Source organism: Mycteria americana, chromosome 9 (assembly GCF_035582795.1).
Source record: "Mycteria americana isolate JAX WOST 10 ecotype Jacksonville Zoo and Gardens chromosome 9, USCA_MyAme_1.0, whole genome shotgun sequence".
Lineage (NCBI taxonomy): Eukaryota > Metazoa > Chordata > Aves > Ciconiiformes > Ciconiidae > Mycteria > Mycteria americana.
Window position 1 is genome coordinate 5,028,226 of NC_134373.1, and position 21,572 is coordinate 5,049,797.

Below are 21,572 nucleotides of genomic sequence, written 5' to 3' on the forward strand. Positions count from 1 at the left end.
GTGTGTGTGTATTTATTTTAATACCTCTGAGGTTTTTTCTCGAGTCATCTGTAGTAAGGGTCAAGCAGTGTGTGAATGCATTGTTTGTGCACAAGGCATTGTGGCAGGGAATGGGAGTTGTATTCACTCTTTGCTTATTTACCTTTAATCTAGACCCGTCTGCTAGGATTTCAAGCAAGCACCTATGGTAGTTTTGGACTTTGCAGCTTGATTTTTGTTTCGGTGAGCTTGGGCTCCTGAGAAGTCTTAAAACCATTCTCTCCACAGGTACTTGGCTAACCTGGATGCCACTCCTCCACACAGAGGGGAGGATTCAAGGTCAAACTTGATGGTACTACCTCATTTTCTGCTAGTTCCATTAGCATTCACAACTGAGACTCTATTGTGTTTCAGTACTTACCTCCCTGCAGAAATATATAGGCTCTCCATGAAGACAGGGTTCCATATGTGCCGCTTTCGGTGAAATCTGTTTATCTTCGCAATTGGCCAAGAATAAATAAAACAGCCTTATGGTTCCCGTGAGTATACACTATATGCCTCAATTATTGGTGCATTATATTAGTAGCAGATGCTACATTCCCCCATATAAAAGGAAAGAAGATTTCTGAACAGTAAAACCAAATTTTTTGCTTATACGCCGTAATTATCACCATTCCTTCATTTCAAAGGCATCTGTCTGACATACCCTAATTCTGGTGTGTTGTATTACCATTTGCATTACATTTTGTTCCTGAAAATAATAGTGGTGGTGATGGTTAAGGTTGCAGGAAGGTTTCGGCTCAGTTCAGGTGCTTTGAACCTTGCCATAGTATTTTTCCTTTTAGCTTGAATTGTTTCAGGAATTTTTCTGGCCAAGTCAAATAGCGGCTTGCCCCCAAGAGAGCTGGTGTGGATACAGACCCGCCAGCTTAAGACTGTGTAGTTTATGCTGCTTGGGAGCTGCCCAGGGCAAAGGGCTGGACAAACATACAGCTCCGGCACCTCCAGACAACATCCAATTTGCTTGTACCTCTCTTAAATACGTTACCATCGTGCGTTTTGTCTTTATAAAGACCTTTGGTCAAGTGAGCCTATGGACTCACTTGTTCTCAAACTACTCAACAGAAAGATTATGGTACTTGGGGTGCAAAAAAAAAAAAGTGAGATTGGGACGGGCATTTTTGCTGACACTGGATGCCTGCTGTAGGTTATGGTTTGAGGTAAAATAGACAATTTTCAATAATCTTACCAGGCTTCCTCCCCAAGGGATGTAAAACTTGCTATTTCACCTTAGCTGCGTTTGAGTTCACAGCTCCAGCACGCAGGAGTGTTATCCCTCGTCTCTTGCAAAGCCAAACTGAGAACTGCTCTGCAGCTTCGCCCCCCTTTTATTGTAGGCAGTACGATGGTAACACCAAGAAAAGGTATTTCAGCTGTCTCAGATTCTTGCACCCGTAAAACTTTTTTTAATAGACTTCTAGCCTCAGCATGCTTCTCCCTGACATATTCTGGCCCCTAGGAGATCAGCCCTTGGTAGTTTTTCGTTGTTCACCCGCGTCCTGTGTGAACTCGAATGAACTCGAACCTTTCCATTTGATTTCATCCATGTTGCATTTTCCAGCTTTAGCCTTACTGGAATAGGCTGGCATTTTCTCCCCCTTTTAATGCACAACTGCATCCTCTTCTGTGTCTCTCTCTGCACAAGAGCTGATGGGACAGAGGCAGCTTTGCAGGGGGACAGGCGGAGAACTGGGGCTGGAGCGTGTGAGTGGCCTCAGCCCCTCCCCAAATTGCCATGTAAATGTTGTTTCCCTGACAAACCTCTTGTGAGTCATCTTTAGAGATGTGTTTCACTCTAATTCCCTGCCCTACCTGCAGTGTTCAATCAGAGCAGCTGCAGCAGGAGGCTGTCTAATAGCAGACCTTTTTGGAGACAAGCAGTTATTGGGAACAGTAGCAGGTCCCGAGGTGTGTTTATACAGTCGGTCTTGCTTCCTCTGCTCCTGTGATATATTAACTACTTCGGAAGTTTCCCAGCTGTTTCAGGGGATAAATAATGGCAGTGGGAGCCCATATTTAACCTTCACCATTCAGGCTGTGTGCTTTGTAGTTGTCGTCTTTTATCTCTCTGGCTATCTGGGAAAGACTTCAGACGCCTTTCTGCTCTCTCAGCTGCGCTGTTCCCCCTCTTCGCCTGCTGCCATGCACATGGGAAGGCATGGCCGCTTGCCTTGCGTTGGTCAGAGCACAGCCTTCATCCTCTGTGTTTATGGATGCACTGCAGGTGGGAGCCTGGCTCCCCACAGCAGTGGTCGGGGAGTTACTGGAGGCTCTCCCAGCAATGCCTCTGCATCCTTCGTCTCCGAGTTATTTGCCTGGATGTGGCGTGTCACTCATTTTTATTGTGTGTTTGTCTTCCTCTAGCTCAGTGACTAATAAATAGAGGTGATTTGGATTGTTTTTCTTTATTTCAGTGAATGACAAATAGAGGTGGTTTGGGTAAATACTAGTGAACGTCAGCTGTGAGATTCCCTGCACCTCTTTCTCCCCAAAAAGGCTCCAGCCTGGGGAAGTCCTGGCCTGGCATGAAAGAATTTAAGGTATTAGCTGTGATGGTGTTGCACCAGGCTGCACTGGGAGGCACATGCAGCTATGCTAGACATCTTGACGATCCCTACTTTCACCCAAGTGTTAACTTTCCTGGGATTAAGTTTTCTGGTTTTAAATAGGTAGAAAAGAAAGAATTAATTGAGCTGTTGGGGAGGGTGAACTCCTGCTGGGTAAACCCCAGTGGCGACCATGGATGGGACTGTCCCTGAATGGCAGATAAGGATTTTATGTAGTGTGGGTCTGAAGCTATTAACGAATACTAAACTGATTAGAAATAGGAAGGAAAATAGGGTTCTCTTCTGCATTCTTTTGGACCACAAAACTGTCCTTGCTTATCCTTATGGACACCAGAGCCATCAAAATAGAGGGCTGTGTTTGGCCATGTAGGGCTGGGTACATAGCCAGCTGCTGGTCTGCTGCTGTTACTGACCTCAAGCAAGGAGCTGGTCTTGACCCTGTAGTAGATACTGCCATGCTGAACGTTCGGTTGGGATTGCCGCAAAGAGGTGCGGGGTGTTGACATGCACCATGAGTGCAAAGCGTGTGACACCTTTTGTCCTTAGCTGCTGCGTATGATCTGCAGTAATGAGTCACCTTTACAAAAAAATCCAGTGATCAGCGAAGCAGGAGAAAGTTCCTTTCACACTGGTAAGAAGTCAGCTGTGGAAAAGCCATGTAGATGGGGTAGGGAAGAACAAGCAGCATGTTCTCCTTCACATTTACAGAAGGAAGAGAAGAATTAGTTTGGTTACCATTCCTCTTACTCTCATATCCTATGGTGTGTTAAAGAACTGATTGAGGGAATAGGTGTCACAGGTGCTATACAAATAATGTAAAGTTAGTCCAAGTCCTTGAGATCTTGCAGCACAGCAGTTAGGAGAGCAACAAGTAAATAGGGGCAAATGAGATGGGAACAGAAGGTGGCAGGATTGTAACAGAGACACATGGGCATATATGTTCATTTTAACAGTGGACTCGGTGGCCTCAGGTAGTCATATGGCCATATAATGAACTATATCCAACAGTCATCTTGGTCTTCATAAGCATGTGAGAGTACACAGAGAATTTTAAATTATATTAGGGAGGATTATGTGGCTGGGCAGAGGGAAGGGCTCCGTGACCTCCCAGGGCCTCTTATAGACCTGCTCTTCTGATTCTGTGATGAAAAGTTTCCTGAAAGTTATTTTGCTGCAAAATTCCCTGGTTTTGCTTGTCTTACTGCTTTCTGTGTACTTCTGTGTCCCCCCAAACAGCCTCTTTAACCTTAGTGCTGAGTGCCTCTGTCTCCTTCATTTTAGCAAGGTACCGGCTTAAGAAGCCGCAGGCTGACACATTCGCACTCTTATAAAAGTATGCTTGAACTTTAGGATCATTCAGAAGATACAGCAATCTTGCGCTTTAGTTTTTGTCTGAATCTAAATTTCATAATGGAAAGGGTTTGCTTGCGGCGGTTCAAGGGTACTCACCTTTGTTACGTTCACAAAATGAAAATATGTGCTGTTCCAGACCAAATTGACTTCTGTCCTTGGTACAGAGATGGGTGAGATATTATTTCCTCATGTCTCTGACTTGGAGGCTACGGAATTATTGTTGCTGACTGTAAACGATATCCTTGACTAAACAGTACTGGAGCGGTTTGTTTTAAACTCTCGGGTTTGGAAGATGTGCAGTTTATTCAAAACTAGTGTTGAAACCCTGAATCTGGCAGTTCAGTATGGACACCTTCCAGCTAGATATAGCCTCTTGCTTAATGAAGTTACGGGACAAGCAGTGGGAGCAGTGATTTACTAGGGACTAGTCTGAAGCAAATTGATAGTAGAAAGCTTTTATGCACTTCATATTCTTCTTGTTCTCATTCCATCTCCTCTTAGACTCTCAGCAGTATCTGGTGAGGGAAGCTCATCTCTGAGTGACTTGTGGTCGAAGGTATATGACCCAATTCAACAGAACATTTCAACATGGTTGGCTTTAGGCATTGCTCCATTCCAGGTGACTTTGGTCAACAAGTACTAAATGTAAAAGATCTTTTCTCCCTCAATTGGAAACATAGAAAAGAACGTGCATTTTCAGTTTGGGAGCAAGTCTTGAAAAACCTACCACCTTATTTGAGCATATTTGGTGTCCAGTTCTCCTCTAAAGCCAAAAAATCATACTTAGCATCATCGGTGTCCCCAAATCATTTTGGTAACCTCGTCTGAGGAATAAAGCAGTCACAACTGTCCTTTTCCTTATCACATCCCTTCCTAAACAGGTGAAATTTGGCAGGTGCTGTTACATCTCTCTCTGAGATGTTGATTTTATTTGACTCCAGAGGGACTGCAGTGGAGGATACCTGTTCTGCTAATGAGTAGTGCTCAGAAACTGTTTAAAACCCGTGGAAACTCAATAGCTGAACAGGTAGCCCCTGCTGATGTCTGCAAAGCTGCCACCCCTGCATCCTCCCTGCTGCGCCTGGCGATAAGGCACAGTTTGAATCTTCAAATGCCACCGGGAGGATGATCAATCTCAATCCAGCCCCGTCCTTTTTCTCTCCCCCAGACAAATTCTACAACAGTAAGAAACAGTAAGACAAGAAAACATAAAAGCAGCAGCTTTAGGGCGTGGGAATTTTGAAGGTGGTGGAGTTAAAATCAATCACGACCAACAACAAAGGGCTTGCAACTTAATCTGAGGGAACATTACTGCCGTGGGATCCCAGAAGCAAGTAAAAAACCATAAATGCAGACACAAGCAAAGATGAAAATTGTTGTGTTCTTCCTATTATTATCCTCGATGGAGGAAAAACTGCTTATACCATCCACTCACCAAACAAACTGAAGTAAAAATAAGATAGAAGGGATCCCACTTATCTGATGTTTGTGACAATGCTATGCATATGATATACAGCAGGGAATTCACATAACACAAAATAAAATCTAACATTAATCCCCAAGAAACATCTTACAGACCTGAACACAAGATGCTGTGTATTTTAATCAAGGAGGGGTTTTTGAGTGATAGATTTTGGACACCCCCCCCCCACCCCCCCACCCCCCCCCCCCCCCCTTCCAGTAAATGGAACATTTTTAGGCATTTACCTAATTCTGTCTCCTCCCTAAAAGGGAGTAAGACTTAATGTTTTAAGGTTTGGTGTTGGTTTTTTTTTTCAATTTCAGGAAAGGGTTGACCCCCAAAGGTCTGCTTCTTTTCACTAAGATTTTCCATCACATTTGGAAAATGCTTGTACCTGTATAACTCTTTTAAGATCTGACACTCTGAGGCAGATATTTTAATTATAGGACCTAAAAATCCATATTTTGGCCTGCTTTCTGTCAAATGTATTTTCAGATATACCATGCTTCAATCTCTGGGACGTAGCTCTTTGCACTACTTGAAATCCAGGCAGTGATTAAATGCCTGACTGCTCCTTAAGTACCCAAAGAAGTGCTTGGAAGTTTTAAAATTAGGTGTGAATTCTTACAGGGAGGTTAATTTAGTTGGTGCTGTTTAAAATAAGAAAAGAAACCCTATTGCTCTTACTGATTGCCAGGCCACTGAATAAAAGGCTTCAGAAACAGTAAGAAAAAGGCTTTTATTTAAAACTTGGTGATGTCTTGCACCTTCCTGACCTTAAAGCGATGTTGCAGTCTTGCTTGCTTTCTTACTGGGTATTCCTCCACTGGCTTTTATTTTCCTCCTTGGTTTGGCAGATCCAACATCTTTGATTATTTGGTATTGAGAATCCCATGTCTATCCCTCTGAACTGTTTTCCAGATGATGATTTTGGATCTGTGAGTCTCCCCTTTGTAGTGGCTTTCTCTCTCCTCTAGTTTTCTGGAGAACTCTTGAATTCAGGACACTTGAAACTGGGGTTTCCCTGAGGTTGCTTCCAGAGCAGAGGTGGATTTGAGCAGTTGGGGGACATGTGTGAGCCATCTGAGGAGAGAGCTTGAATTCAGCACAACATGTGGTCCCAGATGAGATGCTGTCTTCTGACATACGTCCCTGGTCAGACAGTGATTCTGCATTGACACACAGCATAAGGTCACAGTAATCTGTAGTCAGATATCTGAAGACTGAAGGCAAAATACAGTCAGCAGATGTTGTTAACCCAGAGTGCACCTAAAATGAACAAAAGTGTTACCAGAGGTGATTTCCCCTCAGCTGTAGACCCTTTCAGAATCAAGTGATCTAGCAATAACAATAATCTGATGGAAAAGAAAGAGGAAATGTCTGAGTTCTCAATTAAACTTTTTATTAAATGCAACAGCCTGCAAAACATGGAAATCTCTCTTCCTGTCTGCGTTTATACCAGAGCAAAGGCACCTGTTCCTTGCAAGGTGATTCATCTGTGTCGAGTTTGCTGCACGTCTATAAAATCAGGAGCCTGGCTGAGTAAATTAGAACTGAATGAAAACTTTTTAGTCTGGGGACCAACAAGATAAATCCATCAAACAAAATGAATCTGAATTTTTGCCGGGTAGTGTTGGTTGGCATTGTTTCACATTATTTCTTACAAGACTTTATAAGAATTGTTACAATTTCTCCCAGCTGGGAAAAAAGAGATTTTCCAAAGTTCATACATTTACTTTTTTCCCAAGACCGGCTGAACCTTTACAAATAATGGCATAACCTCTAGATCTAGAAATAGGTTCTTTTCTGCTGTTCTGCAAGCTGTCGCTTGTAGAGGTTTTATTTCAGGATGATTAAAAAGTACATGTGCTTTCCTCCTGCACACATGCATTATATCTATTGCATTGTGTCTTGAATCAAACACTGGAATGGATTTGGAGGATTTCACAGTAGAAATGCAAAACACAACCTTTGTTGTCTGTTTAATTCTGAGTTTGTGTGGGTTTTGTTGTGGTTGGGGTTTTTTTTGTTGTTGTTTGTTTTTTGTGTTGTGTTTTTTTTTTTTTTTTTAAGAAAATTAATTTTTTTCCTGAAATTGGGGTTTAAAATGGTACTCAAATACAATGATTCATTTGATCTTCTCTGATTTCTTCAGCAGCAATGAAACATGTTAGAAAACCCTCTGCTGCTTTGCTTTTTTATGGTTGAGAATTTCATTGATTTGTGCAATTACAAGACTGGAAAAACGTGACCAATGTTTGCACACAATGTAATAACAGCCTATAAGAGCAGGAGAGGGAGGGAGATGGTATTGCACAAAATCAATCCTTTCAGTCACAGTTCACTCCTATTAACTGAGTCTTGAAGACTTGCAATTGAATATGTGCTTCTGTAATTTGCTGAATTGGTGCCTTGGAGCTTGCTCCTGCCAGCACTACAATTAGCCCCAGCGTGGTCTTTGAATTCCCCTTGGAAGGAACGGGGTTGTTGGCAGAGTGCTCCCTCCTGACGGCGCTGCGTAGTTCGGGTGCATTGGCTCAGTTGCTGTTTAACAGGTTTCTCTTACCTCACTTGAGTGGATTTGGCTTCACATGAGGGGAGATGGGGTCTTTTAGGAGATCTATAAATGAATGGGGTGGCCTTGCAGATGAGGGCTGTGTGGAGGATGCAGATGAACCGGGCACTGGGGCATCGCTGGGAGAGGAAGCTCAGAAGGAAAGGTGATAAGGGAGAAGGCCAGATAAAGGAAGGAGAGGCATTGCTATGAAAAATCTTGAGGGCAAGGACCAGGCGATTGCTCTGGTGAATAACCCTCGCCCTGGAGCATTGTGCCGAGTATTACCATGTAGCAACAGTGTGAACCCTGGGCGCTGTGTGAATATACAACCAGGTAACCCAGGTGGAAATTATCTGCTGAGCTGACAACAAAAAGAACCTTGCAAGGTCTTCAGAGTCTCTGTGAATAATTCCACTTTTCCCATCACTTTTGGTGTGTTCTCCACAAGGCAGTACCATAAGCACAACAGCAGAAAGGAAAGCAAAAAGGCAGGGTAATCCTCGAGGGTGTGCATTCAACCCCGATGCTTTAATGAAGCAAAAGTAATGTGTCTTTAAGAGAAAGATTTGATTTAGTCAATGATATTGGAGTGGAATTTGTTGATATCTAATATCCTGTGTGCTGGGAATAGCTAGCGAAGGAGTTGCAGCCCCAGCCTTTTTCCAAATGTGATTTTGGGGGTGGTTCTGGGGCTCAAGTACATTTCCAGAAGGAGAAGAGCAGCGAGATGAGAGAGAATTCGATCAGTGCTCTTAAAATCTGAGAGGCCCGTTTTTTTGATCAAGTTAGTGCCTTACAGTAAATGGCAGAAGAAAATCACAGATATACTGTGAGTCATGAGGTAAGGTCTTTCCCTTGGAAAAGTCCGCGTTCATAGTGGGGCAGGCTCGGTGGTGGCAGAGCGCTGTTTGTCAGAAGCAAGTTTCATGGACAGGAGAAGAGTAAGGATGGTCCAGTGGCCACGACGCAGGTGTCTGCCATCTCTGACTTTCAGTCTTTGATTTCTCTGCTGCATATTCCTGGTACGTTCAAGATCGAGATGTGTAAGTGCTGTAGCGCATCAGAGATGAAGTTAGTAGTTTTGTCGTTGTGATAACAAAAGGTAGGTGCCAGAGGAAGTGAGCTGCAAACTGTACAGCCCTCCATTGTCCTTTACAGCCACACTTCATGTTAGCTTTTCTGAAAGCATTTCACGGTTTTGCTGACTGGTGGCCCAGAATTAGGGAGGACGGTTTTGGATCCAAAAAAAAGATATAGGAGGAGCAAGGGATGTAATTGGAAGAAGACTAGGAAAGGGAGGAGCTGCCCAGGTGGGATTTCAGATTGCATAAACTCTGTTTTACTGTGATGCATTTAGCTTTTGTTACAGGGCTGTGTTTGTGACTAAAGCATGTGAAAATCCATGTGCGGAACACCATGGAAGGGGAAGAGCTTTCGGAAAGATGCATCAATTTGACTGCAGGGGGGTATGCGCTGTCGTCGCAGGTGGGCAGCACTGTTGGTAAACAGGACGCAGAGAAGATAAAAAGGAAAGGTAATTTTGGCACCGTCATTTCCACTTCTCCTATTACAAAAAAATCATGAACAAGATCTGCTTTGAAATAAAAAGCAAGCAGCTGTATAATATTACTACAAAGTACCTGAAGGAAGGATCATGATAGAATCAAACTACCACAGAGAGAAGCAGTTATGGCTGTGGAAAAATAATCTTGGTGCTTTTCCTACTCAAATACAGGTATGTGGAGGAACATCACAGCATGGCAATGAGCTGATACTTGTCATTTGTGTGACAGAGACAAATTAGAATCCAGCCATCTCAGGGTGAGAACGATTTTCGTGAAAATTAATGACTTGATTAGAAGGAGAAATGAAGCTTCTTCAAGGGGACATGCAAATAAAGGAGGAATCACTAAAACTGTCACCTGATGTAAAGCGAACATTACACAAAGAAAGATCGGTGGGATATTGTACAAAGACAAATTTGATGTGATATTAATCATATAGCACCAGCGAGAGCAAAGGGGAGAGGGAGAGGAAGGATTCAGCGCAGTACGTGTCTGACTTAGGGAGGTGTTTTCTGCTGAAGCAGGGGATGAGTATCCTGTTCCCAGGTGAGCTGGGTGTTTCCTCTACATCCCTGGGCTGGGGTGCCACTCTCAGGTGGGTTTGCCAGGCCCTGTATTTTTCTGGGTGGTGCTTCCCACTGTCTTCAAGCCCAGTGGAGAGATTTGCCTCCCTTCATCTAGAGGCAAGGGTAATAGAGAACCATTAATTTCAGGAAGCGTAGTTCCCCAACGGCAAATTTGCAGAGCATACTGGTGTCTGTATTGGGTGGTTTCTGCAACCTTTCAGGAGGAGCAGGGCCAGCATATTTTAAATGATGAACAGTGGTAATCTCTGTTGGGAAGAAGCACATCAGGCTAAAATTAAGCAGGTATTAAACCCAATTTTGAACTTAAGTTTGTTGCATTAAGAACCAAATCTACAGGGGCAATTAGTTTCAGGTTCAAGCCCAACCTTACCTTCCTGGGGAAGGAACATGTCTGAGGACACAAGCAAGGCAGCTAAACCAAAAGCGATGCTTTTCTTAAGCAGGAATATTACCTGCATTAATGACTACCGCCATGCAAGTAGTATGTTCGCAGAAAGCCTTGGTTTGAGTTTGAGGGCTGCCTGAGAGGTTTTCTTAAGTTTTCTCTAAGTCCAAATGAGGTACCTTTTTCTTCTACTGTCTTCTTTCCTTGGGTGTGGAGAGCCACAGACCTTTCAGCCTGATGTAGGTAGCACAATAGGATCCAAAGCTGTTTATCAAACACTGTTTTTTCTCATCCAGTACTACCAGCGGGAAGGAGACTGATACCCAACCAGTTCTCTTGATGTATTTTGTCAAACTTAAGTTTGATGGGAATTTGTCATGGCAAAATGAGGGATCTTGCAGAGACCTAACAGAAAATAAAAATCTAGTGCCATGCCCTAGCTGCATGTGACAAAATGAGGTGCAGAGCTAAGCTGGTAAGCTCATGACATGGTGATAGCTATTTCCTTGGCTGCTGAGCATTAGGTAGCGGTGGTGACGTCGAGCCAGCTGTGTGCTCTTGGGATGGTGATGCTGGGGACAAGTAGGATGTATTTGTGCTGCTGGGAGGCATATTTTTGGCCCATCTATCTGCAGGGTCTGGCAGAAGCCCCGGAAGAGTTTTCATACATTGAGACACATTTTTACAACAATATGGCTTAGTTTTTTTTAAAATATAGGGAAAGCGTATGTTACTGAGCATATGATAGCTTTGTCCTAGGAGGTAGTGCTCTGCTGAGGTAGGATTTGTTGCACAGCTTTGGGGCAGGGGCCACCCGCCTTCATTTCTAGTTTTAGCCCACATGTTCTCAGTGTACCTACTTTAGAAAATGCCATTTTTGCTGTGGGTAAGGAGACTGAAACACTTGGTTTTCTAGCTGCATCACACCTGTATCACAGCAACCACCAAACATACTCCCTCCTGGCCAGGCATTGCCACCTGGAACTCCTTCTGCCTGCAAGATGGCTATGGTATGCTCTCTTTTGCCAGAAAATACATGTTCTTTACTGGTCCATACAGGACATTTATTCCCCTGAGATCAGGGTGATGGGCTCCACGCAAAGCTGTGAGAAGCCTTGTGAAAATGAATCTAAGCATGTGTGTGCAGTTTTCACGCTGAGTTTCGCAAGCATACCTGGAGCTGCCTAACTTGTCTTGCACAAACGCCCTTTGTGTGCTCACGTTTAGCATGCAAACTGTGAATGCATGTTTCTCTGCTTTTTCACGCTTTCAGAACTTGATCTTGTAAGGTCACTTTATCCTTTTGTTTGTTTGGGTTTTTTTATTTTTAATAAGATGAAGCCAACTGTTGCTGTCCCTCCAGAAGCCACGAAATAGTCTCTGTTAGCAGCAGGATCCCTTCATTCTCCAGCTAAGAATTTCCCTTGTTCTCCAACAAAAAGCTTTGAAGTCTCCACCTTTTTCCTCTTGTTTGAAAGTAGTCACTGGGACTGTCTTCGTATTCCCCATGTATATTTAAACATAAATTGCATCTGACTGCGGTGACACTAATTAAGGCGGAGGCACTCAGATGCAGCCCCCCTTTGTGGGGAGTGTGGCCAATAAACCCGCCGTGACTGGCAGGTGTTTTGACCGCTTTAGACAACTGCAATTTCATAAAGTGTCCTTCCCCTTCTCCTCAACAAGGAGGGGACTGCCAGGCCCCCTCAGGGGCACCTGCTGCCAGGCAGGGACCGGGTGGCTTCAGGGAGTGCAGAGCTGGCACCCCACACGTCCCCCCGACATGCTGGCATCTCACCCCCTCAGGGATCTTTTCAAAGCCGTCACCTCCCCTTTGCTGTAAACAGCGATTCCCCCCTCCCCCATGTGAAAATATTTTATATTATCCCAGTGATTTTATAGTATCCGTGATGTGCTCTTGAGGTGTTTGACCAAATATTATTAAAACTCTGCAAGGGCTAATAATCCTGGAAGTAGCGCGACGCCTTCCTGTGACATTGAAATAATTTAGTAATTTTACAGTACATTTGAATTTCGGCGTCGCTCAGCCGCTCAGTTTCCATTAACTTTGCCTGGAATTTCTTATGTCCGTGCGCACAAGCAAAAGTGTCAAGTTTCTCCTTCATGCTCCAAAGCGCCACCTGAATCACAATTGTGCTGTGGCTAATTGTTATTAATTAAGCTGTTCCTAGCAGTCCTAGCTGGGTTGCACTTTTTTTTTTTGTGGCTGTAATAAAAAGCAAATGCATTTAGTAAACAGAGTATTAAGGAGGAAAAACAAGGGAGCCAGGCTCCTGGGAACTTTTCTGTGCCCTGCAAGAGATGGTTTTTGGGTGGGTGTGGGTGTTTTTAAGGACGGGGCCACTGCACCGCTTGCCAATATGGAGCCAGGCTCGTTACCATCAAATTAGCTTCACTGACCTTCGCTGCCATTTACCCGTCACAGGCAGGCAGCTTCAAGGACATTTTGCAATGGGTAAATTTACACTGAGCCGCTCCGGCCGCACGTGCTCCCGCATCACTTAAGCACGCGGCTGTGGCCAAAGCCCCCGGCACAAGGTTTGGCTGGGATCACATGCTGGGCGCCCTGTGCCCCCCACCGGGGCTCCCCCTCCTGCCTCCCTCCTGTTTCCCAGGTTTAGCTGAACGGGATCATCAGGTGGAGTGAGCAAGAGGAAGGTATTAATGGAATGGGGACCCCAGGAGCAGCCTCCTCGCAAAGGGCTTGCGTTGGGAAAATTGCTTCTTGGCCTTTTCTTCTTAATGAGGCTGCTAATAATGTGCCTGTTGCTTTCTACCCGGTGACGAGGAGCAAGGCGCCTGTCATTCATCTGCTTTTCTTGGTGTTTGTTTATGAAAATAAAATCAGGTGGGGACGTCTTTGGGCAGAAGTGCTGTCATCTTCTTGTGAGAGGCAGGAATATGAAGATGCTTTTGGTCTGTGGGAATATGTCATCCATGTCTTTGAAAAAAAGCAACCAGCCATCTGCTGTGTCTTTTCCTTCCCCCCCCCCCTTGCCTTGGGTTAAGAATCAGAAAACAGATTATTTTGGCACATCACTGGGACATGTTATTTTAACAGTGAGCTAATGGTTACCACTTCTGCGTAAATGTCCTCTTAAGAGGTCAGGAATAGTCTTGGGAATTTTCCGAGCTGAAAAGGATCAGGGAATGGCTTGTGCACAGGCATAAGAAATAAGCCCAAGGGCACAGGCTGGTGGTTGCTCTGGATTGCTCAGGTGTAGCCTCGCTGGAGCAAGCAGCATGGAAAGGGAATCTGTTGGAGAAGCATCGCAGGTGGTTGGGGTGGGAGTCTTCTGCACCATGCTCACTCTGAGTGATTTTCTCCAGCCATCCTCTCCGTATGCTACTGGCTGAAGCTTTAGCCTGTCCATGGATCCTCCTGGTGCTGCCACCACTGTTCCCGGGGCAGCTCCAGTGTTGTACGAGGCATTGCCTTTCCTTCATCCTAACACATTCTTTGGCATTTTGCCATTAGATGTCTGTTCTTCTGCTGGTAGCGTTTGCAGAAAAATGACCAAATATCAGATAACAGCCTGAGCTGGGGCCTGGGATGTCGGTGAAAGCCTTTATGGCCATTTGCTGGGCTAAACACATCACCTTGCTCTTCCAGAGTCTCTTATGATTTCCTCCCAGGACTGCCGAATTGGCCATAGCCTCCTTGATCCCCGGGGGAGGTCTGGCTGGTGGATTTGGGCAGTTTGCTTCCCAGGCAAGGTTTGTGCCCGTTCTGTGTTGCTGTCTTTTTGCTAAAGCAGCTTTCTTTGCAATGTCTGCAGAGGAAACCTGGCTGGCCACTTTCTACCCGGGTGGCGTGGGCATCTCTCTTCTTGCAGGTAAAACAAGAATCAGCCCTCTACGGTTTCTGTATTTCAGTGGAAAAGGGCCAAGAAAATAGCCACCCAAGCTCCAAAAAGACCAACCATATTTTTAAATATATATGCGAGAATAACTATATGCGATGTGCTCCTGTGTTCCACATAGAGTTAGCAGCAAGGGAAAAACTGTGGGATCGCGGTGTTACTTCTGACTGTTTTGTGTGATGGTGCAAGCACAGATGTGCATTTGCTGTCTCTGCTTCCTTCTGCCTTCCCCGATTCCCCGCCAAGGGTGTGCAGTTTTGCCTGAATCCACAGTTATTGAGGGAGGCAAGCTCCAGTACTGATCACTCCAGTGATAAACCAGTCCTGCTGTTGCTGAGTGGAGGATTCAAAACTAATGGTGCTTCTGCTCCTGGGATTTACCGTTTGGAAGATACTTTATTGCTATCTTGTGACATTTCTCTGCATTTTTATGCTCATTTATATAACTGTTTTCTTTGATTTATGGCAGGTTTTCTTCATGTATAACAGTGCCATAAATTGTGCAGTGCTACTTTCAATGGTTATGAATTTGAGATAGTCAGTAAACTGGGGGATGGGGGGAAAGGGCAGAAGCCTTTTGAAGAAGCTTTTGATCACAACCCCAGACAAAATAATCTGTTCCCTCAGTACAAATCTGAAGCAAACATCAAAATAAGTTGGCATAGTCTGTTTCTTGACTAGCCAGCTGGTTGTGGGGGGTTTTTTTAGTGCAAAATATAAATTATTCATGTATGATAAAAGGATGCATGAGGCCAAACCCACACAGCAGTGACATTTGTGCGGTGATCCCTGGGAGCTCTGTTACTTGAGGTCTGCAGAGGTTTTCAGAGGAGCAGCAAATTAATGTTCTTCTTTTCATAGACCTTTCTCTTTCTCTTGATAAACCTGCTTTTTCAGATGTTGTTATTTTTTAAGACCCTCAAACAAACTCAGATTTCCAAGGAGTGTTCAGCAGCCATCAGAGATCCAAAGCCTATCAAAGCCACTGGTCAGGCCAGTGAAATAAAGACCTTGAGTTTTGATTTTGTTGGCATCTTGCTTTGTAGAGGAAGAAAAACAGCTCATTTAAAAATTGCTTTCTGAGTTCAGCTGTCAGAGAAGCTTTCTGTTGACCTTTACAAATTGATACCGTCACAATCAATGGACAGAAGTTTAAGGGCAGTCTCTGGGGCGACGGGGTGGGAATAAACCCAAACATTTATAAAATATATATGGAGTGCATTTTAAAAAGCCCAACAGAAAGAACAGACAATGTTAACAGGGAGCATATTTGAGCAAACTGATCTATAAAGAATTCATAATACACGATTTTGACAAGTACAGTTACTTATAACTTATCTTTTGGGATGGTTTCTGAAAGTAGATGAAACAAAAAATAACAAATAAATATGCCTTAGGTTAGTCCAGTGCAGCAATAGGTTGGGCGAGGAAAACAATGGGAGATTTTGAAGTTGCTTTGCCAGATTCGACTGCAGGGGAAGTGCATTTGAGAAGCAATTTCACAGCAACTTTGACTGCCCCCTTGCCCCCTTGTAGCCTTGGAAAGTGAAACCGTTTACAAAGGCTCAGTAGGAATTGCATGAAGAGGTGCAAGTCAGTCTGATTTCAGCTGCCGGCTCGCTCATTTTTAAAGAATCAGTGAGACAAACCAAGAAGTTCATCAAAACACGGACACGCAGTCCTCACCTCCCAGGTAAAATAGGCAGAAACTTCAGCACTGCAGGCGTTTGCCCTGAACATACTGCTCATATACAATCAGCTTATCAAGTCAAATACAAGTCCTTCATCTGTCCCCTTAGCGCAGATTTAATAGCAGCCTGTGCCGATAGGCTCAGTGAGGTTAAGAAGTAGTCCCTTTACTTTCTTAACAATGGGAAAAACATCTCGGTGGTAAAGACACGGTGTTACATGGAAAAATTTATTGGTGTTACATGGAAGAATTTATTGGGTGCTTAGCATGTGTGAAGGATAGGCTGATTTTATTTAGCTTTTTAGTTTTATTATGTTTAATTTAAATTGTGCGACCCAGGACTTGGTTCAAAATGCGCAGGTTTGAGAAGGTGGGAGTTTGGTGTTCGCATGCACCTCCGCTCCTGAGCGTGCCCAGCGGCAATGCCGTACGTGCTCAGCAGCCTGTATGAAGCTGTTGGTGTGAAACGTGCATGAACTATAACAGATGAAGGATTGTCTGTGGCAGGTGATAGGAGCTTAAGATCAGGCTGTGTGTTTTTATACATAGCGTATAGGAGTAAAAAAGGCTCTTGTATAGACTTTAGTTATTGAAAGTTTGTTTTTCCTGCCTATAAACTAATACCTGAAAGCACTTGGTTTAATAACATATGGGTTTTATTACTTAGTTTAGCCATGGGCAATTAGGAAAATACAACTATCGGTTTAAGGAAAGCTTATGTAGGAGAGCACTTTAGAGTAATTCTTTGACTCGATGACTTTAACGTACGTGACCGCCACAGACCCCAGGACGTGGTCTCTGTTCCCAAGTCCAGCGTGCTTCGGCTCCAAACAAAGTGTGGCGTCCACCCCACGGGCCCGGCCAGCCTCAGCACAGCCCCAGCCTCTCCCTGCAACTGCAACGCCATTCCCCTCATCTGCAGCGCTTCCAAGTTTAAATAATTACCATTTCAGCTGTCTTGCAGGAGCTGAATTCTCCTGTCTGCTTGACAAGGTTATCGTGTTGCTTGAGAGCCTGTTATTTTCATCAATGAAAAATAAACTACATGCAGTTTCAACTTAGTAGACCTATGCATATTGGCTTAAATAGGGTAGTTTCTTAATCACGTTCTCCTGCATTGCTCAGTCACCTTGAAGCAATTGGGCAAAGCAACTCTGAAATGTTGGGTTTGCTCTGGCCTGGTTGATGGCAACACCTAAACCCTGGCATGGCCATCTCAGGTGCTCCCTGTGAGATGTTGGTTTTCTTTATTTCACAGATATTTTTTCCAGGGACTTTTTGTTTAAGCCTCTCTGCAGTTTTGTCTTGCAGGGTTGCCAGAATTTGGGATGGTTATTCTCTCTGAAGCAGTTCGTTTCTTTGTGTGTTTAAATTTCATGGTTATTTTAATCATTTTATTAGGTGGTATTTGGGTTATGTGATAATTACTAATGTAATGCAAGAAAAATTTCTGTGGGAGATTTTGGGGAAATACCTTTTTTTTTTTTTTTTTAAATGTCGCAAGTGGCTTGTGTTTACCCTGTAACGACACGGCGGTTGCTCTGTGCTTTAGTGGTGACTAATTACAGTTACATTAGCAGATATAAAAGCACCTGTCCCACCTACCCTGTCTGAGCTGTATCTTTTACATAAATGGTGCTTAAATAGTAGTAAGTAGGATCTGAGGGCTTGTGCGTATTTTGCCAAGTGTATTTTAAATATTGGACAGGCAGCAAGGACTGCAATCCTGTTCCCATTGCAGCGGCTGCCAACGCTCCCGCTGGATTTCTCAGGCTGAGAATCAGGCAGAAGCTGAATGAATGCGCTCCCTTGTGCACGCACAAACTCAGTGTGTTTGCACAATGTTAATTAAAATGCATTTAAGTTGAGTGAATGCTTGCAGTATTCAGGGGCCCTCTGGGGAAGGAAAAAAAAGAAAAGAAGGCAGGCAGGCGAAGGCCCCTGGCTGTCGTGGAGCCACATGAGGCCCGGTGGAGCAGCAGGAGCTGCTGGGGAAGGTGGTCGCTGCCGCAGCACCCGGCAATGCTCTGTGCCAGCTGAGCACCCCTGCACCCCCAGGAGAGCGCTGCGGGGCGGAAGGAGCCCTTCGTGTCCCCAGCAAAGCAGCCTGCTTTGTGAGCTGGGAAGTGATTTTGGGCCAACCTCACAGCAGATGTTACTGGCATTCCTTGCTAAATTGATTTGTGTTGAAGGCACGTGTACAAAACCCAGTCCAAGTGCCTGCCTTCCCCCGCTCCCCCTACTCCCCCGTGTGCATGTGTTCACCTGGTGCTTCTGGTTTGTGCTCCATCATCTTACCCCCACTCCTTCCCTGACATTGAAAAAGCCACCCAAATCCTTCTCACTCTGAGACCTGTAGAGATTTCCACCGCTTTGGCCTAGTAGGGAACCAGGATACATTGTGATGCAATGATGGAGGGAAGCAGGTTGGATGAACCATTACCACGGTGTTCAAATGGGACTTGGGAAGGGTGAGGGTTGGAAGGTGGGAAGAGCTATATTTCTAAACTCTTAGGCCTTCAGGTTGGCACTTTGCTCTGTATTTAGCTGCCCAAGAACACGTGGCCTTGTATTACTCACAATCGTTTATCTGCAGACTTATTAATCTTAGAAGGCATTGGTGGTGGTCTGTAGTTTGGTCCTGTAGGGAAGGATTTTGGTTCTTGGCAATAAGAGTTAGATTCACAAGCTTTATTTCGGGTGCTGCGCTCAAGTGGCCGAACTGCAGACTAGTGCAGGAATAGGTGGTCTGTAATGGTCTTCACCAACAACACGGAGAGGAATTCCTCTGCGTGACGGTTCAGAGCAACAGCAACATTTGCGTGGACTAACTTACACTCTGGAGTGGTATTTAATTTCCTCAGGGAGGAAACATAGGTCAGTTGGAAAAGGGGTGCTGGTGATATTGTTGATCATACTGGGAGACCCAGTAAGCAGCCCAAACTGGAAACCTGGTAATAGAGAAAGGTCCTGCCAGTGCTAGGAAGTTGGAGGGCGGAGGAGAGTGGCATCGTATTTCAGAGCTATTTGAAAACCTTTTCGCTGTCTCAAGACAAGGCCTTACCTGAACTAAGCCAGGTGCTGGAAGCAGAGACTACTCAAATCTTTCTTAGCTGATGTCTGTTAATTGCTTGTTCAGGTTATGTACTTCACTGGGAACTAAATTGTAAATGCTGAAGACATTTCAATAAAGTTGCTTACTTTTCACATCCTGCATCTACTAGGAAAATCCCACACTCCTTCTAAGCTACCATGCCATATAAGTGGCCATAAAAGAAATCTTTCATTTCAAATGCTTTTCTATCACAACTTGTGTGCCGGTAATTTGCCAGTTTGACCACCGGAGCCAGCGAGCACCTCCTTGGAGCTGGCACGATGGGGGTGGCGGTGAGCAGCGTGGGCCACGTGTCACCCCCATGTCACCTCCATCCCTCAGGTTCCCCACCAGTTTGGAGGCCTATCTGCTGCCTCCTTGTCGGAGCAAGTGCTTCCAGATTCACAGCAAGACTTCAAGGAGAGCCAGATGATAGAGCAGATGGCAGATGACTAATTTGGCAAAGTTAGATGAGTGGAAATTGTTTGCTTTAATTGCTTGTCAAGTCCGGTACCTACATTATAGTTAAGAAGCAACTATTTACCCTGAAAATAGAACGAAATGAGGAAAGAAACTGTGCCTGTGTGTGTGTCTGTGAAGAGTAGGGAGAAAAAGGGAAGACGAAGAACCCAGAGAAAATAGTTTGATACAAAGGCTTTTGTGGGTAGGAACCATTGGCAAAGCCTCTTGTGTTAATTTATGCTTTTTTTAGCGGTAGCTGTGTGATACAGGTCCTGCAGTGCATTTTTCCCATTTTGTCCTTTCCAGTTGCTGTATTATATATGTGAGGAAACTAAAAAGAGAAACAATGCTGGAAGTATTGGCATAATGCAAGCAGATGACAATGGCTTGACATGGTCGGCATAGGCAATTATCCTTGAAATGTTGTGGTATAAACCTAGTCAACATTTTGATGCCGTTTTTTGGTTGGTACGAACAGGAGCGCTACATCGGTAAAATACACTGCGTAGCATCCACCAAACAGATTTTTGGAGAGCTCTGTGCAAGGAGAGGGTGCCATCAGCTCAGGAAAGTGTTATCACACGTAACTAAACCTTCTTGATGAAGTTACAATCGCTGTCAGTCTTTACTGTGCCTATTTGTGTTCCTGTTCATAAAATCGGGAAAGATCTTCCCTTTGTAGGCGGCATCTGATGAGCCTCTACTGGAGGTGGGACCACCCTGATAAGACACATTCCTGCAACTTTTCTGGAAGTGCTGGGAAGCTTTTGCGATGGCATATGGAACAATATTTGGAGGTTTAGTTAGCAGATTTCAGGGAATTAATGCTTTTGGTCCCTGGTGCTATCAACCCAGGGACCTCTTCTCCATGCGAAGAGAAGAAAGGCTATAGAAGTGTTTCAGGGTGTCCTTTTAGCATTGCAGGTTAAAGTCTGGATGAAAATTGTAGTTCATTTTTTTTAATTTTACTTTATTTAGCAGTTGTGGAGAGCTTAACTTGGAAAGCAAAATAAATAATAGCACTCCCAGGTGTGTGTTTCTGGGCCGTTTGCATGCAGGTATAAGGGATTAAAGCCATGATGGTGTGGTTCACAGCCGCCGTGGGCCAGCGCGTACTGTGTCACCTCATACCGATGACACCCTGATGGACTGAACAGCAGCTGGATGGCAATGCTGAGCTTCTCCTCTCCTGGCCGTGTGACTGTCCAGGGGTTCATGGCAGTTGGGTTGATTGCATGCAACTGGATTCAAATGGGATGATAATTTTCTAGTGTAGGGCAGACCTCACGGAAGGAAAACACTTGTGCCAGCTGAGCTTTTAATTAGGAGTACAGAGAAAATTGTGCTCTCCTTCATTACAGTCTCTCACCTAGGGAAAGCAAGCCTCTAATTTTAAAACACTCTCCAAAACCACCGGGTTTACAGGAAAACGGCTGGTGACCTCAAGGAGTATTTTGCCTTCTCCCAGGAGACATCTGCAAGACTGTAAGTGCAGGCGGCCCCTCCTTTCATTAGGACACGCCTAATTGCAAGAAAATTCGGAGCTTTTGCAGCTCATTCAAGGAGAGCTGTAAAATAATAATGAAAGGATTAAAAGTGTTTACCCCCTCTTCTGTGTACGTACATGATAGGGTGCACCAGGCTGTTGCTGAGGGCACGGAGCATAATGAAATGAATGGGGACTGCTGCGGCATTGCTGGTAATTAGTTGTTCCTTAAGGGGCTCGAGTATTTTCCCCCATCTGGGGGCCTTAACAAATTGCTGTGAGTGTTTGCAGTTACTAATAAACAGTTACGCTCCCTTTTGTGAAACCCCGATGATGGCGTTGTCTGTAAAAATACAGCTAATTAAGTAAATAAGTGTGGGAAAAGACTGTGTTAGAAAGTGGTGCTGACTGTTGTTGGGCTGGTCCTGACTGGGATGAAGG

At 44.5% G+C, this 21,572-nt stretch overlaps 1 protein-coding gene across 1 annotated transcript in view; it reads left to right on the forward strand.

The window, feature by feature from the left end:
• The first annotated feature begins 9,394 nt into the window (after positions 1-9,394).
• ERBB4 (erb-b2 receptor tyrosine kinase 4) overlaps positions 9,395-21,572 on the forward strand; it is a 416,956-nt gene continuing 404,778 nt past the window's right edge. Inside the window, exon 1 of the mRNA XM_075511224.1 lies at positions 9,395-9,512. Coding sequence (XP_075367339.1) covers positions 9,395-9,512 — 118 coding nt within the window. The remainder of the gene's footprint in view (positions 9,513-21,572) is intronic.